The sequence below is a fragment of the Pocillopora verrucosa genome, chromosome 12 (genome assembly GCF_036669915.1).
Source record: "Pocillopora verrucosa isolate sample1 chromosome 12, ASM3666991v2, whole genome shotgun sequence".
NCBI lineage: Eukaryota > Metazoa > Cnidaria > Anthozoa > Scleractinia > Pocilloporidae > Pocillopora > Pocillopora verrucosa.
This window is the reverse complement of record NC_089323.1, coordinates 12,727,812-12,749,073: the sequence shown is the minus strand read 5'-3', so window position 1 is coordinate 12,749,073 and position 21,262 is coordinate 12,727,812. Positions and strand designations below refer to the sequence as shown.

General features: G+C 37.8%; 1 protein-coding gene across 1 annotated transcript; it reads left to right on the top strand.

Moving 5' to 3' along the window:
* Positions 1-459: 459 nt before the first annotated feature.
* LOC136277502 (angiopoietin-related protein 7-like) lies at positions 460-17,800 on the top strand. Its single transcript, XM_066159734.1, has 5 exons — positions 460-528; positions 14,051-14,116; positions 14,621-14,782; positions 14,901-15,281; positions 15,865-17,800. Exons 2-5 carry the CDS (start codon positions 14,092-14,094, stop codon positions 16,131-16,133), a joined length of 837 nt encoding a protein of 278 aa, XP_066015831.1. The 5' UTR covers positions 460-528; positions 14,051-14,091; the 3' UTR covers positions 16,134-17,800.
* The last annotated feature ends 3,462 nt before the right edge of the window (positions 17,801-21,262 follow it).

Here is a 21,262-nt window from a genome sequence, read left to right as displayed (position 1 = left end):
GATCACCAGAATTTCTGGTGTGTTATTATTCTATTAAGTCTATCATAAATCCATCATGAACGAAGATTGGCGCTTATTGTACCCGAAATAGCCTATCGTACGTCTAAAAAGATATTCACATTCAAATTTTGAAACATGTTGAATATTACCCTGAGGCAATTTTATAACTTTATTTTACGCTTTACGAGTATTTTGGGGAGTTTGACTATTTTGGTGTTTATGGCAGGTAGAGTAAGAGAAGAGAAACTTCAAAGGCCACTCAAGTTTGTGGAGTGAATTACTAAATAAAGATTGTGGATGAATGACGAGCATGATGAAACAAGGAAAGAAAGTGCTAATCCGTTAAACTGATAAACCTCAAGAAGTCATTGCGTATCGCATTTGTGGCGTCGGAGAACGTGCCGGAATGCTGTTTGTTTCATATGGAATGTAATGATCATTGATTGATGTGTACGTCACCATACGATACTGCTGCAACCCTCTGAGTTATACCTGTCTTCTACATTATTCTGATCCAAGATAAATAAGGTAAGTTATCAAAATTGAATATTGATCACACTTGTGGTTTTAAGTAAATGTGCCGGATTTCCGAGCACATTATATATGGGAAATATAATTATTATTTAATGATTGGTGTGTCACTTAGCTTCAGATGAGATACTGCTAGAACCAACGGACCCAAACCTTCATTATTCCTAATTGTTGACCCAAGAAATGTTATATATAGTATATTAAAGTTCACACGGCAACCAGGTGGACAATCAGACATAGTTTGATGCTACTCTGGTTTGCAGATTTAGTGAATGTAACTGAAGAAGTTACAATTCATAGACCCAACGTTTCGACACTCCTGTCTAGTGCCTTCACCCCTGATGAAGGCACTAGACAGGAGTGACGAAACGTTGGGTCTATGAATTGTAACTTCTTCAGTTACATTCATTAATCTGCAAACCTTCTTATCTTCAAACCTTCTTATCGTGCAGTCTTGCACGCAGAAAACAAAACCATGAGAGAACTGCTATTCCTCAGCTATCATTAGACTTATTTGTTGTATTTAGGATTTTTGACTCAATTTTGTAACAAAGAGAGAGATAGCCGTGTCAATCAAAATGAGGGCAAGTGAAGATATCATAAAACGGGATCACGCTAACAAATGTCGCAAGAATAATTTTGACAAACATCAAGTGGAAAGGTTTCAGATTGCATAACGTGTGTGCTAATTTTGGGCCATGGATAGAGTACGAAATTATCTTCTCACCATTGACAACTTCGCAACTTTTTGGTGTATTTAGAAGTAAACTTTATAATGTAAGAGTAAAATGCCTTAAAACCCCATAGGGGTACATAATGATTAAATGAATAAAAATCATCCGATTGCAACGATACCGAGTATGATAAAGATATGTAACTCCTCAGATAGGTTTAAGATTGCACGGTCGATCGATCGATTGATCGAAAGATAAGTACAAAATGTCCGCAAAATTGACTGCGCGATCGATTGGTTGATGTCATTTATCAGCCTCTGATTTTCATTGGTTTTCAAAATAGCTAGCAGTATGCCTCGAAACAGCTGCAAAGTAGTTTCTCCCAATTCAAGCATCTGCCGTGAAAAAAATCGCAGCCGAATGTGAGAATACCTTTTGCAAATCATTATATTTCTTCATGACACTGTACATCTTTTGAGGCTGAGTCTTACGGCTATCGAGCCATCGAGTGCCTGTATATGTATCAAAGGCATTTCTTGAGCGATTGGAACATAGATCCAAAATATGTGTCATCCAGACCTCAATGAATGTCGATCCATGTCGTTGTCGTGTGAAATCCCACTCCACTGTCGCCACGATGCCATTTTGATGATTCTTTAGGTTTTCTCTTCACCTTAATTGCCCATCGATATTTCCTTTTGAGAGATCATAAGACATATTCATTATAATTTACTTCTTCGCGAGAAGTTGTCAAAAGGGATTGTCAAGGTCGCGCACGTAGGCGGCACTGCACCAACATTAATCACGCAGAGCAGAACTTAAAGTGCAGGGATTAAAATACGTTCTTCGTTGTTTGATTGTAGGAAAAAAACAAAAACAAAAGCAAGTTCTATTTTTGCACACCCTCATAATGGAGGTTTGCATCTTACATGGCGAATAAAGATTTTGTCAGTAAAATGAATGCTACGTTTGAGCTACAACTAATCATCAAAATGAAATTAAGCTTCAGCTCGTCAATAATTATGTTGATAGAGCTTCAAAAGTTTAGTTTGGAATGCATAGCGTTTCTTTAATTTTACTATGATAATCGGTTTTGCCCGAAGCCAAAATATCGATGTCCACTTTTTTCGGTGGTTTTGACATGTTCGTTTGGATTTGGTCAAATGCAGTCTTCAGACTCTTGCTAGCGGAAAGGTCCGCTGGAACCGCTCTCAAACGTATAGAGTCTTGTACAAAGCGGCAACCTGGGGCTAATTTTATCTTTCAAACAAAAGACGAGAAAAAGGATACAAAAATTGTTCTATTTCATCCATTTCGTGCAGGACCCAAAATAGCTTTCTGCCGTTCAAGATGTATTCAGAAGATATTTTGGATTGTGGCCAGGCACGTGAAAAATGCACGAAACTAATTGAACATTTTCGTCTTGATCCAAAATTGTTTCCAGGGGTATCAGTGTATTTTTTGAACCGGACAAAACTGTTTTGTGGCAAACACCAGGTAGTTAAACAAAAGAAAGGGAAGATTTTGTTTTCTCTCCTCGCCTGAAGGTGATAAGCCACTTGAGTTCTTTCGCAAAGGTAATTATTAAATGACGAAAATAGATTCAACTAGAAAATATCGTTCTACCAATCGAATAACTTCAACTTCTCATAAATAACTTGGGAAGACCACTCAATACTGCGTCTTAATTCACGTGATATTTGTCTATCTTTTCTAACTTCTATACACGAACGTATTTGAACGAGGTTGTATAGCCCCTAGACATTACTTGTTAAAATAAATCAACGAGTACTTGATTGATTGATAATGCAGTGTGATTTTCAGCGGGTGTTCTTTCAAATACAATACTGTTGCAAACTACTGATGCGTATCTGTCTCGCAGTTTGATCGTGATTGAAACAAGATCAGGCATGTTATTCTTCCGTGTTGTGAGTAGTTGTTGGTGTAAATACAAGCTTCCAGAATCTCCAGACTGCTTAGTCATCCTCTCATGCGTATCATAGAACGTTCTGGAAAATTTCATCAATTTACGCAATAATTACGTGATACTTCAAAAATAGTAAAAAAATCCTTCTCTTTTAAATATAGAAGAAGCCAGCGAAGAACTGCCCAATTTTTTCTATTGACATTGACCTTTTAGGTCCTTGTCCAACAAGCAACAAAAATAAAGCCGAAAAAACTCGCAGGTTACGCGTTTCGCAAATTTGTTGGAAGACCAGCTGCAGCAAATTTTGGCCGACAGACATTTACTGGGAACAAAAGAGTCACCATTTAGTCATTACTAACTTTAAAGGTAAACTTTCCGCTTTTAATTGTTTTTTTTTTTTAATTTGTTCAACCTGGAGAACAAAGTAAACAGTTGTTATATAATTGGGAATTGACAAAAACCAAGACAGTCACGATTGCACTTTATCACAATAAAAGGCTTCTTCGCGCAGATCCTTGTTGTCACTCTGTTATGAAAGAATTTGCTCATGCTTTAGCTGTGCATATATCGAGTTATGGATGCACTTGGGAAGTTCGGAGAGCACTCAAAAAGCAAGAGTTGCTCTCGGCCTCGAGCTATTCTCACTCACTTTTCGTGCTCTCCAAACTTCCTGCGTGCATCCATAACTCGATATACGCACGCTAAGCATGAACAAATTCTTAAATAAAGGAACGGGATTGGGATGTTAACTATGCCATCAAGCCACCCTTATAAAGTGTCAAATATTTGTGGATGATACAGCTATAATACTACAGATTGGTAGCTTTCCCTGCTTAAGTTTTAGAATGGAAAGGTCAATCGTAAAATATTTTTGCACAACTGCGTTCTACCACACTCTGGCCGTGACTGACCAACGACTGGCTAGGACATTGAGCATCTAAGTTATCCTGACTTTCGATAAAATCAAAGTGTTAAGCTCTGTCTCTGGCGTTTAGAATTTAATCTGTCCCAAGATTTGACAGGAAAAGAGGTTTGTTTGCTGTTATTTTTTCTTATCCTTCTAATTCTGATAATAGCGAGCTATCTTAAACGCTGATAAAATCCGCTAGAAAGAGTCAGTCCTGTTCCTTAACAGTCAACTTAAAGATAACTCCGGATGTGAGTTCATCAAATACTCTGACCTCAATAATTGATCAACATATGGATTAATTGGTTGATTGATTGATTTGTTAATAATGTGATGGCATTTTAATGTGGGTATGCTATGACATAGTGAAAAATTCTGTGCTCTCACGTTATCAAAGCTAATAATCAAATGGCGAGACAACTCTCTACAGTAAAACACGAAATCCTCAAAGAGCTAACGGTGTCTGTCCAATGAAGGATAGGTGAAGACAAGCTGTTTAAGTAATTTTGTTGTAACATATTTGTCGTTTTAATTGTGCGAGCTAATTAAATCGGTTCAACTATCAGTGGTCTTTCCAACGTCACCAGATGACATCATATTTACCTTTTCGTCAGAGTAATTTGAGAGGAGGAGCAAATTCAATCTGTAGAGGCGGGAGAAGTATAAGGAATTTGAATATAGCATAATCCTTAGCATTTCCAAGTTTTCAAGAAAGTAAATTTTCCTTGAATGGCACGCTTAGTGTTGGATGATACCAAAAAAACTTCTAAGATTGTAAAATGCATAATATGTATTCTGGCCGTAAACGGGTCAGAATAAGAAATTCAGTTTGGTTTTTCCTCCGCAAGAAAATGCACAATGGGCGCTAGGTGGCAGTTTTTAATTGACGTAAAGCAATGTGGCGGACATAGCCTGAGAACGGGGTTGAATTTCGGCATCGAGTGTTTCAGGCTTGAAATGCTAGGCTGCGCATAAATTAGAACCAAGCTTGTTACAATTTACACTTATCTTTTGAGTAAACTTTAAAATATTTATCTAAAGCACTAACCTAATCCTGTAAGTCGCTTCAATTGTTGAAGTGCTGATTAAAAACAACAACCGTCGGAACAGTCAAAGTTTATTGGCTTATTGATTTAATGCGATTAACCAAGTTAATTATCTCATGTAAACATTGGCGATGGGATCGATCAGTAGATTACTCTTGCGCACGGAAAAAACCATACTTTGCAGACCGTCACAAAGGCTTGTGAAAGTCACTGCCACATAGCTTTAGTTGTAAGAGCGCTTGTCTGTAAAAATTAAACATATCGCGGCAAGGGTGGAAAATTCGATTTCTTTTTTATTTTAATGTTAGATAGGCTAGGCTATAACTAAAATCACTGGATACTTTTTTTGGCCAAATATCTTTTAATTTCAGAGAAAAAATTCAAATAACGAAATTCCATTAAAATCGTTATTTTTAGCAGCAAATTATTGCACGAGTTTGGGGGCTTCGCGTGCAAAAACAATTCATTATCTCGTCTTTTAAACGCTCAAATTTTCTTTTTTTATCTCATAAGACCTCACAAAATGATTTTTGTAAACATTGCGCTCTTCTTTGCGCTTAAAATAATTTAATTTCGAAAGCATGCATTTCCCTTCAGTAAAAATACGTCGTGAAAAAAATTAATTTTCACCATGTGCTAAACCTTTAAATAGATTAAGCTTTTGGTGGTTGACTTTCGAAAAGATGGTCTCAATATAACTGTAAAAAATTTGTTTAGGCAAATGATTGAGAGCGATACAAAAGCTTTTCAAAGTCCGTTAAAATGCAGTTATTTGACCTTTTGCGGTCAACATTCCAGTCGCGAGTCGCACATATTTTAATATGTTTCAACCTATATGACGCCGAAAAATGCTCATAGAAACATATTTCCAAATGCTCTAACCTCATTTGCCGCAGAAGATCGATCCAGAGACCATTTTAGTGTGATTCTCTCGTCGTTCGTTGTATTTAGGTCTGTATAAATGATAACGTCAATGAAACCACCAACTCTGTCGAACACCATCCTGTTGTCAAACGGTCGATATCTTTCTTCAATGTCTTATGCAACGGTTCAGTTGACTACGAGTATTGCTCAGTTTACAATGCACTAGAAGATTACCTGTGACAGTCTACTTCAATGCTAAACTGAGTTGACTACAAACATGTACGCCCTTTGAGTGTTTGGGTTGTCACGCAATACCGTTGACAAAGGAACTTAGGGGGTAGGCGAAGGGCAAAACTCCATATAATTAAGCACTATCAGAATTGAACTCTTGGAACCTCAAAACATTTTGCTCTGTAAACATTTTTGTAATAGTGTCATCTTTGTCTGGTGACAAACATTAAAATACATTTATTTATTGCAGGGAATTATTCTTGGTTTTTTTGGCGTTCCGTGCTTTTCGTACTTATTAGGGGTGTTATTCTTTCCACTAAAATTGCAAGGAATACCCTAATAGCATGAAAGAAACCCTTTGTACGCCATGCTACAAAACGCAGTGGTGGAGATGTGTGGCTTATGTGAGGCAGGGGTGCTATGTTCCGTGGCCATTGGATGGGGCATGCAAAAGGGAGTGGTACTATTAACCACTGTTAACAGACCCAACTACCGTTTAAAACCTTAAACTCCAGAGGGGCCGACATATGTGCGCTCGGCACAAAATAAGGTCGGTATAATCTTCAGGGCCAGTAAATTTGAAAGCTGACTTGTGACTTGTTATATTCTTGATGCATGAAAGTAAAGGAACAGTTTCCGTTTCACGCTTTCGATCTCTAGTGTTGTAACCACAAACTCCGCCAATAATCGTTCCCAGGCAAAAAAATTCAGAGGTTCGTTATCAGATGTAAGCGGGAGAAAACTTTGTAAACAAAGATCATCGCGTTCAAATGCAAATATTTATTTAGCGACTGTGAGGCGAAACTTGAGATAGGAATGGGAAATAGGGAATTTGACTTGTGCAGGCAGAAAAATATTTGAATCGCAGCGTTAAAATTTGATCAATTTTGCAACCGGAAAATAAATTTGATAAACACAAGATTCTATTTATGATGGTTTTGTAGAACGCCCGAGGTAGCGTTTATTATTCTGCGGAGTTGGATGGTTGCCATCATTCACGATTTCTCTGTTACTCAAGGTTAGTCACAATGTGGCTTATTCCTTTTCTGTTGTCTTTGCCGCGGTACTTACTTTAGTCCCCGCATTTCATCTGGCGATTTTAGTATTTCCAATTTGTCATGGCATCAGCTTGTTCCAAAGTCTTAATCTACATTACTCTCCATGTTTAGTAGACATGAAAAGCACTTCACAGCGATTTTGCTAAACACCGCAAGGCCTTCAATTCGTTCTCTCTGAACCGGAAATCCGGCCAGAATATAGTCTCTTGTTCGTCTTATTTCGCGGAAGCAATGAAAACGAACACCTGCTGTGTTTCCGATGTGGTAGCCTAATTAGATTACTTACCATACCCTTCAGCGCTAATCCTCACTTATTAGGAGATATAAATTACACAGTTGTTCAGTTTGTGGCATGAACTTAATTTCGTTTGTTATGAAATAGGTTGTTGTTCATCGTAGTAGTTGGGTGATGTTATAAGTTTGTTCTGTTGAACAAGACTTGCAGTAAGCAGTCGAAACGTTGCGTTCCGCATCAAGTGACCTTGTCGTGAGACAACAGATCAAACTTAATTTCATTTGTATTGAAGTTTGCTAACTCGCTTACTTTCCGGCAGACGAGTTTCAAAAGCGAACGCTCCTACAACGTTTCCGGCAGTAATTTGATGAGCCACTAGAAAGAGAGCCCCTGAAAACAAGGCAGTGCTTGTCGTCTTTAGTAAAGAGTTTGTAATCCATAAATAAACGATAACAGGAGAGATTTCTTAGAATCAGCGACAATTGAGAAGACTCTTAATCACTGCATTAGCTATTAATATATATATACATCATAGCTATTAATGCAAATAGCGAAAGGAAATGAATCATTTGTGAGCCAGTGACATATTTTGCAACGACTGCTATCAGATACTAAATAGTTTAAAATAATTAATAATAAGAGGCCTGGTATATTAGCTCTTAAGGCTCTTACACTATACAAAGTTTTCACGACAGAGCACGCATTACAACAAAGATCGGACTAAAAAAAATTGCTGTTAACTAATTAAAAATTTCATATTTCCCTAAGTTTCACGACAGAGCACGCATTCAAACAAAGGTCGCGCCAAAAGAATTGCTGTTATCCAATTAAAACTTTCATATTTCCTTAACAAGTGTTGTTATCCAATTAAAAATTCGTCTTTCACGGCCACAGAAGTGGAATGTCTGTAACAACAAAATGTCGGTTCCCTTTACTAAAGTTTTAAAAAAGGAAAGTTGAAAGAAATGTATTCTGTCGTGTTTATGGCCTCTGTAGACACGACTTACCGAAGAATAGCTAAGAAAATAAACAGTTTTGACAGGGACCCTTGCGACGGTAATTCTCGATGAAATTAAAACTATTAACCCTATCTATGTTGATAAGGGAAGTAGTCGACCATCACCACATATATAGGTGCATCAAACATATGTACAGGTACTCAGCGGTAGGTAGGGTCCTCGTAATCTATATAAACCTTGACACGAAGGTCGTCTTAACTAAACTATATTTCTCACACATGGGTGCGTTCTTCCAAAGAATGACAAATTGAGGGGCACTCGACAAGGAATAGGTATGTAACATCTGCTGGGCAGTTTGGCATACAATTTGCGGTGTATCGTGAGAAAATTACTCACTGCTCAATTTTTTTTTATCGAAACATTTATGTTATTTAATGCTAGAGCTTTTAAATTGTGAGAGGCTTAGAGTTGTATTAACTGTTAGCCCATATGGTTCGCACGTCACACTTAATTTGCAATGGCCGACCAACAGTTCGCTAAGTTTTTGAGCATATAAGCTGTCACAATCTTCCTCTAAGGCATTTCGATAAAATCAAAACTTTAAGCTCTGTCTCTGGTAAAAAGAATTTCTTAAGTCGCACGATTTGACAGCAAAAGAGACTTCTTTGTGGTTTTCTCATCGCATATATGCATTTCGTATTTACATAACGCAATGTGATATCCACTTTCGTCAGTTCTTATGGGGAGAGCGGCGGAGGCGGTTTAAAAGGCAATTAAATAAGAAGAGCGAATGCAAACAATATTCTCCTATCAGCTTTGATAAAAACCTATCCAGAGACATTTTCTTCATTACTTTCTGACATTTTCTTTCTTTTTGTTGGTCCTCACCCAAAACAAATGATTTTTGTGCAGCTATACGCAATATAAGGCAATCGAAGAGTATTTGGTGTATAACTATGGCTGTTTTAAACAGTTAATTGAGTCGATAAAATAATCTGTGGCTGTGTTTTCACGTCACCGGATTAAATTATGGTTCATTAGAGGAGCACGCGCTCATTTAAATCAATTTGTTTGAGTTATGGCAGTAGATGCAGATGGTGCTTGCGTGTAACAAAAAAACATATGCCATTAAAGGTATTATCAGTGCTAGTTGATCAAATCAGGTAAGGTCAATGGTGGGGGTTAACGCTAAAGAGAAAAATCTCCCGAGGTTGGCATCCCTCCAGTTGCATTGAATATTTCCAATTGCTTTGCTTTTAAACGAGTGGGGAAAGCGACTGTGTCGATGAGATTCCGGATATCAGTGGCTAAACCACCTAAAAACTCTTTCGTGAAAGTACGGCCGGTGCTTGTCATCAGAATTTAAAAGAGAGGTTAAACCATAATTACATGATAACAAATAAGATTTCTTAGGGTCAACTTCAATTAAGATAAGAATCGCATAGCTCCTTTCTATTACAGGACCGTAATGTATACAAAAAATATAATTGCATCGCAACATTCAAAGTTACCCATGGAAATGACGAAAAATAGTCTGTCGTTTTTAGGCCTCTGGTCTACTATGTGATGAGTACTTTAAAACACTCAGTAAGAGCATTTATCTTCATTTTAACCCAGTTTCGTGATTCTTGAGACTTATCGAAACAGACACCCGCGGTTCATGGAAGATAGGCGACATTTTCGCTATTTAATCACAAATCCTTAATTGAGATCTAAATCTATCTCGACCTCTGTCTCTACAAAAAAAAAAAAACAAAAAACAAAAAACATGCGAATGCACTTCAGTCAGTCTTATCAGTCTTTTTGAAGTGCATATATCCAAACAATTACACCAAAATATTTAAACCAAAAGCATTATAGTGAGAGGCACTCGACAAAAAATTGGTACGTAACATCTGGCTGTTTGGTATACGATCTGTAATGTATAAAACTTACTCCTAAACGATGCTTAGAGCTCATTGATACTTTTTCAAAAATAGAGCCTATCGTGAAACATTTCGTGGTTTTTAAAAGCTGCAGTTTTTCCATTTGAAAATTCTGAATGTCGTACCAACCATTAACCCATGGGGTTTGTGAGCAACACAATCTTGGAAACAGAAAGAACCTTCGAAAAATCCAGTCTATATGATCGCATCTGCGCAGGGAGCGGAAGTCCAACTCCAGACGTTTCAGAATATTTCAGTGATGATTTACAATAAAGAACAATTTTGTCGGATACGATCGTCATAGCATGCAGTGTCTTTTTTCCAAGTTTGGTAGAATTTCCATTTCCAAACTTAGTCGGCTGGGTTCATCGTTGGATCGGAAGGACTATTTTAAAATGAGCAATTTCAGTTTTGAATTCGCTTATCGTTGGGGAAACGGGAATGACGAGTCAATGTCAAGTCAATGGTAAGCTAGGTCAACAGCTAGTCAGTTTTTCAATTTGGCTTTCTAATAAGTATCATGTGAATATTTTGCTGATTTATCGTCCATTGTGCCGAAATTCGTTTGGTCTAAGATTTAAAAACGAATTGTTAAGTCCTTTATACTCCATTTTTTCACTAAAAAAAAAGTTGCTTGCCGTCATGTTGCTACCAAAAGCATGGTGATGCCTACAACCCTGAAATCAATCATTGCATCGTTTTGCAACGGGAAAGACAAAGCGTGATTTCTTGTTTGGGGTTGGCTTGGTGCTGTTAGATCTGAGGATCATTTTCTGCTATTTCATTGGGACAAATGGGCGTCAAGCGCTTTGAATTATAGGTCTTTAGTTAAACATGAAGTCTGAATAGAAAGAGGAAATAGTCCTATAATAATTCAAAGACATATTGGGATTCCACTTTGGTTTACAGTACGAGACTCTGAGTTAAATCGACCACTGTAGGAAATACTACAATCCGATAGTTTGAGTTCCCCCTACTGACTTAGGGAGACAATTTCATGCATCACCGAATACGCCACCAAACTCAGTTCTTTGTCTACCAGTTTTCTAAAAAACGCGACTTTAATAGGCCATATCTAAAGAAATACAAGTGGAGTGCAGCTGGTTATTGCATTTTGTGTGGCCATAGAAAATCTGTGAATTCAAGCTGTCAGCAACCAGTTAAATTTACGAGGCAAATGTGAAACATCTTGTAATGAAGAAAATTTCAAGACTACGTTGGGATCGGGGCCAATTATAGATGGTTCTATCTTTCCCGTGGTGGAATATGCCACACGGGTTATTGAATGAACGTCTTAAGGTCAGACTCAGTTGCCGAAACAAACACTAAATCTAAACTACCACTAAGAATATTCGGTGTGTAGCCATGCAACCTAACAGACTGCAAGAAATCAATGATATCGACCAGCGTGGCTTGGTCATCCTTCCCTATGCCTAGGGATTTTCCGAGAGCGTCACAAAAGTTCTTCGAGGTTTAAACATCGAGATCGCCCATAAGTCTACCCGCTCTATCTCGAGCATACTTAAAAAGCCAGAGGACAAAATCGGGAAAGGGGCTTCCAAAGAAGTCGTGCACCAAATCAAATATAAAGGTTGTAATTTTGTTTACGTTGGTCAGACATCGCGCTCGCGAAAAACACGCGTGAAAAACAAATAAAGGCCATAGCAACATTGGATGAAAACTCTTTGTTGGCCAAACACCATATGCTTCACAGTCACCAAATAGACCTTGAGAATGTTGAAATTGTTGACAGGTCATCGGCGTGGCGACAAAGATCGATTCTCAAAGTTTGGCATTCCACGCGAGATAGAAACGCTATAAACGAACACATAACGCTAGCAAACACATAAAATAACATTGAAAATTTTAAGAGCCATTAACAATACTCTAAAGACTATTGTTACACTTAAAAATTCCTTCGAGATTTATCTTTATCACACATCGTGGATACATACCAAGTAGGACGCCATTAGATATTTACATTTTTATCGTTGCTGAAGAAGGCAACAGTGGCAACCGAAACGTCCAAAACTATACAGTTTTTAGCTAGTGTCAACTTTTTCTTTACTATTTTTCACCCTAATTTTTAAGCTACCACCATTCCTGACCATTTCTTTCTAATACTTTTCACTAGCAAAATAGCTTCCTGCTTATACTTCTCTTCTTTATTTCTTTGGTAATTCAATCAGAAAAGCGGCAAGAGTCCATTTTAATAATGCTCTTCGTCGTCTTCATTTAATTTCATCAGTCTGATCAAGACGTCATGTGATCTCTTGGTCAGATTTGATCGAGATAAAATTTCTTCGGAAAAAAATAATACTTTGGGAAAAAGCCAACACGAGAGATCAAGGACCTGAACCGTAGATTTTTTAGCTTTCACTCTCAACCATTTCACTTCCAAGATCTCATAAGTGTTTCTCCTTGGCATACAATTCTTTTGATGTTAGTTAAAAAAGAAAAAAAAATTGCAATGGATCAACAGGTGATCCTCCGATTGATATTTTGCTCTATGTTAATCACTTTGCTAGATACTGTATTGAACAAGAAGGAATTGATCCCGTAATTGTCAAACTGGAAGAGCTCAGTGCGCAAACTCACAACTTAACTTCGCCTTGCATAAGATCTTTGATCTTATGCAAGTTAGAAAAGCAACTGTTCTCACGAAATTTCCGATCTGACGTTAGCCATTCGCTAAGCAACTTGAAGAAATACTTGTGAAAATATGGCCAGTCCTTGTCATCCACAGTCAAGAGTTTGTAATCCACAACTGCATGATAACAAATAAAATTTGTAAGTGTCAACTTTTAATTGATGAAACGGTTCGATTGCTCCTGGTTATCTTATTAACGTACTGTATCAGAAGAAATATTTTTGCTATGTGACATGGAGAATTATTGGTGTCAGCGACGAACTAATATTTATCACTTTTGGGCCCTAGACAAATTATGTAATGACTACTCTATTATCTTTGCTCGATCCCATGTATTGGGAGCGCTCCCGACATCTCGCTTCCTCGTTTAGCTGGTAACAGGACTTAACTAGTATCTGGAAGGCACAAGTTCGAGTCGAACTTCTTTTGTGCAATTACTGTAAGTGCCGCTCATCCGTGAGAGTAATCTTTTTCTTGTATTTCAATGACATGTTAGCACATGTTTCACATTTATCGGATGAATTCAGATAATTGTGCAAGGCTAGCTGATTTCCTAACACTAGCCGAACTGACGCCAAGTTAGATACCGGTAATATAATAAACGTACAAGTTCTCGTGAACTCCGCAAAAGGCTGACGAAAGACCAACTATAAAACAAAGGTGCGTCTTGTTACGACCCTTTGTCGGAAATTAGCAATAAAATAGTAAAGTTTATATTTCAATCAAGTACAAACGGAAGTTCTAAGCTTTCATAAATTGAAACTGAAAAGGTTTATCTCCTTTTTGTTTCCTTCACCTATATCATAAAACAAAATTCACGCGCTTTTTTTGTCAGTTTTTGGACGGAGCACGAAGTAAGCGTGCAGTAAGAGAAGGTGAATAAATGGACTAAGTGAACTTAGTAGTAAGTTAAATCCTATCAGTCTTTGCCATTATACTTTTTATGAAGAGTTTTGATTTTTCATTTTGTTTAAGTTGTCAAATTATTTTATTATTTGTATTATAATTTTATTTATTTACTTATTTATTATATTTTTTTGCAGCCTTTGTAAATAACACTGCAAACGAAGCCCGAAGAATTACAATGAGGAACAAACGACAAGAGATAAGTATGTAACATCTGGACGTTGAGTGCTAAGATCTAATGTTTACCTTTTTTAAACATAGGACTGTAAGTGAAGCAGTCATTTCAGTTGTACCACCTGTTTAAGTCATGGGTTTATATGCTAAGGATTTAAGTTGAGTCACGCTAACACTTACCTGATTTCCTCCCCCCCCCCTCCCCCAACAAGCATAAGGCTCCGAAATATTCTTATGACTCCCCCCTCCACCCCCCCCCCCTCCCCCTTCGTTGGCAGTTCATTGGAAGAGAATTATCTTGGAAAACCATGATCTACCTTCTTCCTTCTCCCCTCCCCCCCTTTCCCCCTTCCCAATCCCCCCCCCCCTCCTCCCCACACAGGTTGTTGCGGCCTTTTGTTGTCATTATTTCATGGTCTCATATTTGTATTTTTTTCCCAACCTCTTGTTTATTTCAGTCTGTCTATAACCTGGCATTATAACATATCATAGCTGGAGTGACTTCAGACCGCGTAATGATTTCTCTCCTTCAGGTTCTGCTTTGCTGCATCTGGCTCTTTTTGTGACTTTCGAAATTCTACCATCAACGCGTGCAGCCCCAATAAATTCCCAAAAGAACACTGCAGTCCACTCGAAAGAAGCAGAGGAAGACGTAGTACCAAAAAAAGTGACATATAACAGGACATCCGAGATATGTAAATAAGATTCGCTATTCTCGTACGTGTTTTGACACCCCTTACTCATTTTCATGTTTCATTATTATTATTATTATTATTACTATTATTATTGTTTTCTCCTTATTATTTCTAACAGCTAAAAACTGTGCTGAGCTGTACAAATCCGGTCAAACGATGAGTGGTGTTTACACAATCGACCCAGATGGTTCAGGAGCCTTTAACGTATCTTGTGACCAAACTACTTCTGGCGGGGGATGGACAGTCTTTCAGAAGAGAATGGATGGCTCTGTTGATTTCAACCGCACCTGGGATGACTACAAATATGGCTTCGGTAACTTTACCGGTGAATTTTGGCTCGGATTGGATAAAATAAACCGCCTGACACGAAACAAGACAAACAACATGCTTCGAGTAGATCTGGGAATGAAAACTGGAAAAACTGTTCACGCTGAGTATGGCTGGTTTGGGATTGGCAACGAAACGGCTAAGTACCGGCTGTTCATTGGCAATAAGACTAGTTCGTAAACCCTTCCTTTTCTTTCATCGTTTGGATTTATCTATAATTTTCGTCATCCGTTCAGAGCCCTCTCTCCCTCCTCCTCTCCCTCCCTCTCTCCCTCCCCATCCACATGTAACACATGAATAATGGTTTGTTTCTCTAACCGTCTGATTTTAGTCCACTCTCGCTGGGTTGAGTCCAAGCTCCTCTGTTGAAAATGTTACTTTGCTTTGGAGTTTGCAATTCAATGATAATACAGTTACCGAACTCAGCTCCAGAAAAATATTATAGTTGATTTACTTTCTGACTTGCCCGCTATAAACAAAATCACGATATTTCTACTCTTCGAATAATAGTTAATCATTTATCGTCATATGCCATTGAAAATTCATGACGTTTATGTTAGAAATCTTTTTTATCGAAGCAGTATGTAGCTACTATTTAAATCGAGTTTTGTTCTGCTTGCGTTTTTGCTCGCTTTGGTTTTTGTTTGGTGTTTGTTCGTTTGTTTGTTTGCCACAAACATCAAGCTTGGCACTTCCAAGGTGTTAGCATGATCCTAATGCTGATTCATTTCTTTTTTGGATTGTTTTGTTTTCAGATGAGACTGTGATCATTGATTCCCTCGGTCGTCATAGGAATCTCTCTTTTGGTACCTGGGACAGAGATCCTCATAATTGTGATCAAAAGATAGGCGGAGGTTGGTGGTATGGAAATTGTGCTGTTTGGTCAAATCTCAACGGGCTTTACTTTGGTAATAAGACCTCGCGGGCAATCTACTGGAGTATGTTAGGTAACAGACCAGAGGAAAGCATTCCCAAATCAGCAGAAATGAAAATTAGACCAGTGGACTTCGTTTCTTCTTTTTAGTGCTATATTGATTGAAAACCTTTATTTTTTTTTCTTTGTCGTTTCTGAGTGGTATTGTAGAGCATTCACAGGTCAAAGGATACCTTTCATCGGTATAATTAAATTATCCTTCATTCATTGATCAAGAAAGTATGTTTTCAATACAGTACTCGAGATTAGTTTCTTTCTTTTTTTTTTCTTTTTTTTACGCTTACTCAGGAAAGTAAACATACAACAAGTTTAAGTAATAGGAGATGCCCATACTAGCATAAAGTAGAAGATTATTTACCCTAGTGTTGATGAAGGTGGTGGATATGTAATTACACCGGTCAAAACACAATGCTCTTTTACAAATGTCGCACATTGCCGTATTTATTAGAGCAAGCGCTGCCCAATATACTCCGTAAAGGTTCCAGGCCGCAGTCTAGGCCACACCGATGATTTTCTATTTGAAAACGCATGCCTCTGAGGGCACGTCAACCTATTTTAAACACTAATACGACCAAAACTTTGATAGAAATGTAGATTTTGCTCTAAAAGTGGGGGTTAAAGAAAAGGTTCTGTTTCTTGGGATGACAATAAACAGGGGCCTTTAAAGAAAACGATCTCTTTTGTCACCACTTTCGAGCGTATTTGTCAAGACAATAGACATAAAAGTATAAAAAAAAGTCCAAACTTCTAAAGTGAAAGAAAAACGAATTTATATAGACAACTAAACAATGTACTGAAACGCTTGTGTGTTGGACCGGCTTTCTTGCCCTTACGTGTAGACGAAAGTAAATACTCATTCAGAAGTTACTTTCGTCCGGTCGGGCCTTGCAAGCCCCCGCAAGATACCTCCCCAAAATCAAAGATCCAACCAAAAGCAAAGCCAATGGGGACGGCAGGGTTTGATCGAATAATTACGGACAGCCACAGTGATTGGATTTTGTCTTACACCCAAACTGTCCCTTCATCCTTCTGTGATTGTGATTGGCTGATTAGTCATCGCGTGTTTGAATGTATTCCACCGATTAAACACCATCTTGGAGTGTTTCCCTCACAAAAAGACATGAAGTGCAGTATTTGCATGTTCCGTGGGGGAGGGGGTGGTACATGGACCAATTTTTGCTGGGTATGTACCGCTGGCCTCCCACAGCCCCTAGCCTATACTCCAAAATTTAGGTCGCTTGTATTTTAGTCCATTTTTTTCAATGTATTACTCAGTGATTTGTAAAAGTGGATTCCTGGTTTAAGGTACCATAAAGATAACAATTGTATCTGCCCAATCAATAAAGTAGTTTGTCCGGGAAGAAAATTGTGGTTCACTTTTTTCAATACCTTCACTTACAGTGGATCAAATTATGATAATATGCAGATTAGCTAAGTAGCAAAGTCATAGACTGAACCATATTTTATCAAATTTAATGAAATATATCTTAGCTAGTTTGTATCAAAAATGTTTGATTCTTCGCAGACTTTATAAGGTGTGTTTAAAAATTATAAACATATAACGTGAACAACTTTAATTTCAGAAATGAATATTTTCATCAATTAATTCTGTAAGACTTACAATTGCAATGTATTTATACCCTTAGCTGCTGTTTATACATATTTTTTCTTACCTTACAGTTAATACTTTTCTAGTGATTTTTAAACATTGCTATTTCAGTGCTATCGATAAAGCCATTTCCGATTATATCGTTAAAAAAATAATCTACGATCGCTATGTGACTTTTATATCGTGAACAAATAAAGACTATTATACATTACTTCTGTTCTTATATAGATAGCTTGCGATTGTGTTGCCATATTAAACCCGGCAGATCGCAGAACTTCTCCTATTATCGAGGATTTCCAAGCCTACACTGGTTTTTAATTTTGATTTTTGCCAAGAAAGCTTTTTATGGGTGATCTGACAAACATGTAAAGGTGTAAATTGGACACAGAATTTCCTCACAACTTCTCAGTCTGCCATGTTTCATTGTTCGTTGCAGCATATTGACCCAGATAGCTCCTTTAAATACTTTTCAATATAAAACTGGATCATGTACACGGCATCACCCGTTATTTGTTTTACATATAGCACCGACAAAAAGAAAAAAAAACACAACAACGACAACAACAAATATATCCAAAACTAAGATCGATGTTCGGAAACGGAAAAGTTATCATTAATCTCTTTATAATTTTGTAGGATAAAAAAGGTAAAAACAGAAAAAAGAGAATTTGGTTACTCAGTTTACCCTTAATAAGCGTAACCCTCTTAAAATTGTCTTTATTGTCATTGTTATTATCAATATTATTACTAATTTTCTGCGCATTGTTCCTAGAATTTAGGAAACTGCTGATTTTTCAAAGCGAACGATGAAAAAGTCTAAAATGTCTTTCTCTAAGCCACAAAGTTGTTTTCCTTGGTAATGAAAACTTACTTGGACTTGAGCGAAACCACAAATCATTTCATAGTTTAGCAAAGTGAAACTTGAAATACCGCCTTCTTTTTTTTTCTTTTTCGTTCACTCGCAAATCGCAGACAAGTCCTTAACACGCATAAACGACGTTTTGACTCTGACGCATGCACAACGTTCTGACTGATGAGCAACTAGTATGGCATAAGGGAAAAAGAAGAGAAGTTTATGCAGTGCAAGATCAGCACTGATACTACGTATAACACGCTCAAAACGCGTACAAAATATGCACGCAGCGTTCGCGGTAGAGCCACACTTTAAAATTTCAAGCGTTTCTGAACGGGTCGGTCCGCGAACCTTATAAGAGATCACTTTATGAGCGAACATTGATAAATGAAACTTCCTCGAGAAACATGGTATATCAACTGAGCTATCAAATGTTAAACGAGAGAGGCATAAATGCAAATGCTATCGTGTATGTAGACGTGATTGTGAACCAAGGAGAATACTCATACAAAGTTTGAAAATTTTAAGGAACAAGAGCAGAAGGGTTAAAGAATGTGTCTATACACGTATTCTTTCATGTTTACATTCACATGAGGTGCCGCAGTGAAGGCGTTGTATCGTCAGAAACGGTTGGCGCACCGAGCTATTGGCGAAAATCTTAGAGGAAAATAAATCGCTTCTTTTTTCGGCAACGTTTTACTACGCGTCATCGTTGTGACATCTTAAAGTGCAAACGGCTAGGCGGCTTACCTCACATGTAAACAGGCCCCTTGAGCGGAAACTTTACGGTAAAATTCTAAGGTATATATTTTTTTGCAATTTCAACTGCGTTTGAAGAATTTTTGGACATGATTTACCAAGGATTCGCTGAGACGGGAAACAATTTAACGGGTCACTCTTGACGGTCGTTCTCGAAAAATTCTATACCATTAGTGTTGTCTCTGGCGTCAACGGAAGTATTTGACTCCCCCTCAGGTTAATTAAGGCCTGGGTCACCCTGCCTTTAACCCATATTTTTCACAAAATTGAGAATAACTTAGCTATTTTGCGAGGGATTTTTCTCATACTTGGCAGAAATGTGTATCACTACCATCTCTCTTGGACTGAATTGTGGCAGCGTAATATGATACTCTCAACAGCCAAAAACAGTTAATTTAGGCGCCAAATTCGTCTGTTGCTTTCTTGAGCAAATTCCCACCACTAAACACAAGGTAAATCAAACTGCAGTTATCGCTATGGATATTTGAGACGTTTTTCATTGTTTTACCACTTGGAATGGCTGCCAAAAAAAGAGAGATGAGCAATCTTGAGCAAATTCCCACCACTAAATACAAGGCAAGTCAAAATGCAGTTATCGCTATGGATATTTGAGACGTTTTTCATTGTTTTCCCACTTGGAATGGCTGCCAAATAAAGGGAGATGTGCTAGGCAGATTAAATCAAGTTTTGTCTCAGCGAAGCTGCTTCCTCTATCATGGTTTTCGCCCGAAAACATCTTAGCCTTTACCTGGTTCCAATCGCTGTCAATGAAAGTAATCCTACAGCTTCCTATTTATTTGGAAAAAAGACAAATTAAAACTATTTAAGGGGTGGGAATTTTGAAAACTCGCAGTCACGTATTCAACTTAGTGTCCGCCATTTTGACACGCGAGTGTTCAGAAGCAATTAAACTTACCTAACAACTGCTTTGGGGGATTACTTTTGTAAGTAAATTCATCTGCTTCTCGGAGAAATTGTTTCCAAAGCATTCAAAAGCCTAAATTTTAAGACACCATAAGTATACACATCAAGATATGATAGAGGATTTATCAAGCTAAATTTAATTTCAAAATTGAATGGTATATCCTCAATGAAACTTTTTTCGATGCATTTGTTACAAAACATAGTACTTTTTTCTATGCATAAGTTACAAACATTGTAAAGCGCTATTGAGCTCTAGAAATGAGCGCTATATTATAAATTCATGTTGCATTGTATTTGCAGTGAAGTCAATGAACATGTTGAGAGCGGTGTTTAGAAGTCTTCGTAGGTTCAAAAGGGTTCTCTTTGGCTTTAAGATAGCGATATCATGCCATTTTTTGAGGAAATGACGACAGCAAAGAAAATTTTATTACCTTCCTTTGATGTCTTCCTCTAAATTGTCGGATTCACCAGCGAAGATGGGAAAAACCAATGCAAAGCCGACACTTAAAAATGGCGGATGCCGTTCACGAACTACGCGATCTTGATTCCAAGTAACTATGGCTACTCGCGCAGTCCACGCGAATTCCGCGAACCTTGCTGGGGGGCCACTGGAGGCGAAAATCATTTTTGACTCAGGCCTTAATTAACCTGAGCCCAACTTGAAGAATCATTGATGCATAGAACAAGTGCCCACGCAGCTCTGTCAGCCACTTATGTCTCAGCAGAAGGTCGAGTCCAATCAGTTTTGACAAAACCTTGCCATCAAGCATTTTTTGGCAGCGTTTCTGAGTGAGACTACATAGAACGCCATAAGAATTACAGTGAGAGGCATTCAACAAGGAATGGTTATGTGAATTCTGGCTCTTTGATAAGCAATTCACATCTTAAAGAGAATTTAGAGCTTGAAGTTGACTTCAGGTTCTTATAAACGAAGGCTGTCTCCGATCACTTCCTTCGCTTGGTTCTACAAAACAAAACACGTGATAAATTTAAGAACTGGTTCATACGCCAGCGTGCGTTCACCGAGATATGAAGCACGCTCTAGCTTCTTGAGTGCTCTCCAAACTTCCCAAG